At 42.7% G+C, this 6,986-nt stretch overlaps 1 protein-coding gene across 5 annotated transcripts in view; it reads left to right on the top strand.

The window, feature by feature from the left end:
- The window catches only part of ubr7 (ubiquitin protein ligase E3 component n-recognin 7), a 38,483-nt gene that overhangs the window by 19,390 nt on the left and 12,107 nt on the right, over window positions 1-6,986 (top strand). Inside the window, exon 11 of one of the 5 annotated variants that reach the window (XM_005951668.3) lies at window positions 5,236-5,350. The exons of the other annotated variants lie outside the window; for them this stretch is intronic. Within the exon in view, the coding sequence (XP_005951730.1) occupies window positions 5,236-5,258 (23 nt within the window). The 3' untranslated portion in view covers window positions 5,259-5,350. Of the gene's footprint in view, window positions 1-5,235; window positions 5,351-6,986 lie in introns of those variants that run through there. 5 annotated transcript variants of the gene reach the window in all.

The following is a 6,986-nucleotide window of genomic DNA, read 5'->3' as shown; positions in this document are numbered from 1 at the left end:
TAATTAAGAGTCGTTCGTAGTAGGGGGTATGCGGCTGAGGGTGACATGTCTCAAGGGGTACGTGGCTGGAAAAAGTTTGGGAAGCACTGGGCTACATAATGCAATGCTGCACTCCAATAAAAAAAATCAGCGAAAATGTGAAGCAGTGACGGATGAACAGCGGGACCACTGTGTGCTGTTTATTAATAAACAATAAAATATATTCCTATATGACAACATGCATAAAAGCAGAACGGTATTTGTACATCAGTGGGAAAATAGCGGTGGCTTGCTAGCTTTTGTGCAGCTTCCCCAGGTCAGTGAAAACTTTCAAAAGAAAAATGAATGAACTTACCAGGTTGCCCGATCTCTTCACATATCTTCCTCCAAGCTCGGTCCTTTATATTCCTGTCTCGATACAGAAAGCAGCTGGTGTCGTACAGCTCCGGGTTGTTTGCTACGGCGTTGATTAGCCTTCCCTCCATTGAAGAATGAAGGGCTCTGACTGGATCTGCCCCTTTGACCTAGGTCACAGTCACGTCACCAGGCTCCTCATTGGTTGTCGTGGCGCGATTTGACGCTGGAGTTCAGATTTTTCCAACTCGAGCGGTAGACACGAAACGCGCGTATGCACAAAATGCAACACAAAAACTCATGCGCTTGGTTTTTTTCGCGAGTCAAACGTGCCAGACGCGCTACTCTGACGCGCGTTTCACGCGTTTTGGCAACGCAAATCTGCTTCTGAATTTTCGCGGGACCTGCAATCGCGTGTCATCGCGCTTTTCCATTGACTTTACATGTACACTTGACGCTCTGTTCGCATCTATCGCGTTCAGTCTGAACACACCGTAAGACCCGACCTTCACCGAGAGGTGAAGTATAAGACATAGACAAACAGGCACACACAGACACATTCCTGCCCTCATGCACACATATACCAATACTCAACACTCGCCCACCATTGAGACAAACAGAAATTAACTTTGTACACACACTCCCCAAACATACTCTATACCCTCAGTTCCAGGTGCCATCACACCCAGAGGGGCAATCTGCCCCTAGACCCAGGAGATGTTGCCCTTTGCCCTGGGAAGGAGGCAAACAGACTGCTTAAAGTGTATATATTAGGGCTGTCAGTCGATGAAAATATTTAGTCGCGATTAATCGCGTACTTATCAATGGTTAACTCAAGATTCATCCCAAATTAATCACGGATTTTTAAAAGATTTGTTCTAAAGGAACTTAGAATACTTAGATGCTTTTCATGCTTCTAATACCCTTAACAGTATGGGAGTGAACAAATATACTTGCTTTATGCAAATATGTTTATTTTTATTGCAACAATTCAAAACAATCAAAAGTCCAAAATATTCTTTAGAAAAACCTCAAAGGTACTGAATGCTCAAAAATATGCTGAAAGGAAACTTAAGCATACACTCCCACACAATGTAACTGTTTAATTTACCATTAGACAGTTAAGGCTCACAAAACATATTTCCATCTAAGTGTGGGAGACACAGTACACATTAAAAATACAATAAATAAAATGCATATGTAATAATACTTAATACTTACAGTGTCTTTGACTAAAACAGTTTGGCTGTACTTGTTGCTCTCCAGTTGCATTTAGCAGAAGCTGAACAATGCAAGCTTCTTCCTTTTTCAGTTTTCCTAACAAAACATGAACATGGAAACACCACAAAGGAGAAAGGGAAGAAAGAACTAAAAACATACAGTGCATGGGTTGTCCCTATTACTTTTGTTTCTTTGCACTGAACCAGTTGCTCAAACAGACAAGCATTTTGACATTTTCAGATGACATGCCCAGAAAGTGTGACCCACCTGACCCCAACGCAGGAAACTACACCCACCCATAACCCCTCACATGGTATGGATGTGGCAGGTATTGCCAAGTACTTGCATGCAAGGTATGCCATCTCACTGTGTGCCCCTTCATGCTTGGGCCACCATTTCTGGGGACAGTCCTCTATGTCAACAGTTGGCTCTGCCCAGTATCACTCCACACATTTCTCAATGCAATCCTCTTCTTCATCAGATGAAGACTGAGGCAAGCATGAGAGCTGATCTTTTCTTAGATGGCTCAAATGTTACTGGTTGTTCAAGCTGCGCAGGCCTCTGCCTCTCCCTCAGCAACGCACTGATCAAGCGCCACACCTCAGCCCTGTCAGGTCTGCTCAGACACTTAAGATCCTTAAACCTAGGATCCAGTGCTGTTGCAACCCTGAGCCACATGATGTTAGCCTTTTCCTTGCGCTTCTCCATTTCTGCTTTGAAGGTCACCCTTGAACTTAACCATGTAAGCTGGATCGTCCTCAGAGACCTCCATCACTCGCAACTGGTGACACAAAGCTGGCAACACCACTGAGCAGGAAACAAACTTCTCCCCTCCCTCCATAGAGAAATACACTTCATTAAGAATTTGTTACATTCACTCACATAAGGTTAAAATATTTTACACACACACACACACACACACACACACACACACACACACACACACACACACACACACACATTCCTATGTCAAAAATGGTAAGAGGAAATATTAATAAATTACCTGCAGTGTTCCAGCAGTCTCCAGCTTCTTCAGTTGTTGTTGATGGCATTGTGACATTGGTTGCATGTAATGCCAGTGCATTTCTTCAGTGGTTCTCGATCTCTTAGAACACACTTGATCATTTCCAGGGTTCTGTTCCGTCTTGTTGATACGTCCTGTGTAAGTGACTCTTTCTTATGAAAATTTGCAATTTGCTGTTGTTCAATTCCCCACTGGCTAGCCACCGGCATAAAGTGCTTAGCGCACGTGTCAGCAAAGTGCCTCTCCTCCGTCTTCATAACAGTCACAGCATTCAACTGAAGTTCCCACTCTGGTGAAAAATAATGCGCTGTTACCCCTATGTTTACTTAGAGAAGTCCAATAGTCTCTGGTGAGTGCAACCGTGTTGGTCAGCCCCAAAGCCTCCACGACTTTGGCTTACACAACTTGTATGAAGATGAGAATCTTTGTCCATCTTACAGTGGTGGCTCTCGAAGGCAATTCATACGTGCAGTTGTTGGATGCTATGCTATGTGGAGGATGCTCATCCTCCACAATGTTAATCGACCTGCAAGCTGTAGCCACCCATTTTGCTATGGCTGTTGAAAGTTTGTTGGTTGTAGAATTGTCCAGACGTCTCCTTTGAAAGCTATCCAGCGTGGTCTGCCTTTGGTGAGAGGGAGGAGGGCTCTCTGCGTTAGCTGTGTGCTTGGCTAGCAAGTGGTATTTGAGACTGGACGTAGTACGTCCAGGGAACGGGGGTGCCTAACTCAGTTCAGCCACCACCGTTTCTTGGAAACCAATTAAGGCCAGGGTGCCTGGGCCCATCCAGACCGGGGCCCCCACTGTAGTAGCACCATCAACCGCCACAGAGCCCATGGCGGCCCACCTGACCCCAACGCAGGAAACTACACCCACCCCATCATATAATCATCTTCCAGACTACATAAGACAATAGACACCCAGATTGAGTTCATTCTACACCTCTGCTAGAGCTCTCCCTCCATCTTCAGAGGGAACTGCTGGAGAGCAGAGACCTCGTGCAAGGATGTAACAACCTCCCCGCCAGCTGAAGTGGCCCCCAGTTCCGTCAATGTACCAGGGCTGGCACGTACCCACCCACAACCCCAGCGACACCAGCCAGAACCCAAGCCCCCGAGGCCTAGCCCGGAAGCGGAGCACCCCAGAACCCTAAGCCTGCCCCGGACTCACACCGCGGCAGCCAAGCTACCAGGGAAGTAACCCTCTTCTGCCAGCACAGACCCTCCCCCAGCTCTGCTGCACGTAGCCACCAGGAAAACACTACCCAAGAGCCACCAGAGCCCCAACAAGGTCATGACCACAGCCCCTGGGTTGAGCCCTCCAGGAAAAATGTCCCTAGGGAGTCCCCAGATGCCCCAAGCACGCACCTACTCCTACATCAACCACAATTGCAAAGGCGGGACAAAACCATGACTGGGATTTCTAATCACTTGAAAGGTTTTTAAGCATACCTGAGAGCAGAAGTTTTGGTCTAAGCCTACTGATAAATCTGCTTTCCACTTTGCAGAAGGGATGTTGATTGATCTATGTTGTGTATTCTAAGGAGCTTGGAAAGAAAAGTGTCAACTTTTGGATTACTTAGAACCTTCACAGATATATTTTGTGTATTTTAGACAGTAATTTGTGTTTAAGATTAAGACATTGTACCACACTTGATTGTGTTTGTAATAACTAGTAGTAACTGGGGCAGTTTGCTCATGAGGAGTGGGCCAAAATACCTGCTGAGAGGTGCAGAAGTCTCATTGACAGTTACAGGAATTGTTTGATTGCAGTGATTGCCTCAAAAGGTTGTGCAACAAAATATTAAGTGCTGGGTACCATCATTTTTGTCTAGGCCTGTTTCATGCATTTTTTTTTTTTTTAAATAATTCCGCTGAAGCATGGTTGAAAATCATTGTCTGACTTTCATTTGTTAAGATTTGTAGAATTTTTATTTATTATTACTTTTGTCAGATTAAAGTTATTTCTGTGACCATTATGAGTTTTTCTTTGATTGACCGAAGGGTACCAACAATTTTGTCCACGTCTGTATATGCAGATGATACGCAGATTTATATGCTTCTAAAAGAGAAAAATGATACTCCTGTAGATGAGGAAGTCTTGAGGAAGTGAAAGCTTGGTTGGCTCTTAGTGTTTTAAATTTTCATGAATATAAAACAGAGGTTCTGTCTTTTGGACTGGGTGTCACTAGTGGGTCCTTTCCTGTGGACATGGGTCCTCTAGCACAGTGCGGAAAGCCCACTGTCACCAATTTGGGTTTTAAAATGGACAGCGATTTTAGGCTTAACAGTCAAGTGAGAGCAGTAGTGAAATCCAGCTTTTTACAGCTGAGGCACCTGGCCAAACTTAAACCCATCTTGTCAAAAGATTATTTTGGAACAGTAATCCATGTTTTATTACAACTCGTCTGGATTACTGTAACTCGTTGTACCTTGGTATTAGCCAGTTGCCCTTGTCACGTCTTCAGCTGGTGCAAAATGTTGCCACACAGCTTTTAACTGTTGCACGGAAAAGGGAGCATATTTATCTTCATTACACTAGCTGCAATTTTAGAGTTCATTTTTAAATTATTTTATTTGTTTTTAAAGGCTTAAATTGTCTGCCCCACACTACCTCTCTGAGCTACTGCACCTCCACACTTCTTCTTGGTCTCTTAGATCAACTGACCAGATGTTGCTGAACGTGACAAAGATGCATCCCATGCTCCAGGGCAGGGTAGGCAACCTTTCTGATGACGAGTGCCATCTAAAAGTTCCTCAGAAGTCAATGTGCCATATGATTGCATTAGCAATAAATTTATTAACGCTCTATATTAACAGTTACACACTATATAGAACGACATTATAGAATTATATTTGTTCGCAGATGTTGGCAGCTATCAGCGAATAGTTATCAGATATTTTGAAACAAACAAAAAAAAGACACTTTTTATCCATGACAAGAACTCCATAACAGCACATGAACTGTACAACAGAAAATGCAAATGCTATTTATGGTCTCCTCACAACAATGATAAGAAAAAAAAACTGGGCCAATATGGCATACAGGGATACACAGGTTAATGTGATCTCTGGTCTCCGAGTGTCCAGCATTCAGACAGCTACCCGAGGACACTCTTCGTGTGAGAGAAAATCTGCTCACACAGATATATAGAGCCAAATACTGTCAATAAGACCTCTGCAATGTTCTGAAGACACTTAAACTTGTCAGGAAGTGATAGCTCTTGAAGCATTTGAAGTGTTGGAATGTGGAAATTTCAACATCGCTTGAAAAAACTGCCAGCAACCTCCCTCTCACAGTTTTTTTTTTTTTTTTTTTTTTTTTTTTTTTTTTACAATTGGTAGATAAGATACCGTCATTAAGATGCGGCACAATTGTTTCTATGCAAGCTAATTTGTGATGTGCACTGCTGGCCCAGCCATTAATTTTTTTTAATGCACCCTCTCAGATTAACTCACTGCGTGTCATGCCCAGGGCTGGACTGGAACAAAAATCGACCTGGGCATTTTGACTAGAGACCGGCCCACCAGGTATTAAAGCTATAAAGCCTTTGAATGAAAGCGAACACTGTTGTGACAGTGATGTACACTGTCTTGTTGGTATATGTATGATTTCTGTACATTTTACATCAGATAAAAACATTGGTTGTAAAATTCAGATAATTATTTAATAAAAGCTTGACATTTTAACCCTTTAAAGCCGGTCGGAGTGGGCACACTCCGTTTTGCGTAACTATTTTAAATCCCGGTAGAACTGCAACCACGTAAGCTAGCACAATAATGTTTTTTTGCATATGAAACCAGAGGAGTTGTACTTACATCTTATGCCATCAGCTTGTCCTAGGTCACGGTTTCCTTCCACCTATAGCTTTGCAAAAACAGCATAAAAAGCACTTGCAGCAACAAAAACATAATATTCCAGAAACACGCTTTGCCGATCCGATCAGCTGTTCGTAACACTTCCTACGTTGGAATAGACATCAGCGCGAACTATCGCATGTCCGCCATTACCTGCCCGAAACCGGAAGTGACGTAATTTTCGCGGAAAATGTAGGGTTTTTTTTACCTTCAGGGCCTTATAAGCTTGCACTGGTGTTTTTAAAAGTTATATTTGACTTTATGACTACTTTCTGTATTGTTTCTGGGATGTTTAGAAATCAAATTGCACTGCTGGAATAGTTTATTTTGATGCATATTCTGTTTTTTGTTTTTTGTTTTTTTTACAAATTTGCATTATAATATTTATTTTCGTTTTTCCTGCAGTATATAAAAATTGGTGTATTTAAAAAATAAAACTATGAAGACACTCAAAATAAATTTCCTGTGGTGGGAAACTATTTTGTGCAACTTTTTTGTCTTTACAGTTTTGAGGGGTAAGCCTCTTAAATTTCTCTAATTATACGTTTAAA

This window comes from Haplochromis burtoni, unplaced genomic scaffold, assembly GCF_018398535.1.
Source record: "Haplochromis burtoni strain Fernald_Lab_line unplaced genomic scaffold, NCSU_Asbu1 Contig_1070, whole genome shotgun sequence".
In the NCBI taxonomy this organism is placed as follows: domain Eukaryota; kingdom Metazoa; phylum Chordata; class Actinopteri; order Cichliformes; family Cichlidae; genus Haplochromis; species Haplochromis burtoni.
Note: the sequence above shows the minus strand (reverse complement) of the source record. Positions and strands in the feature narration are given on the sequence as shown.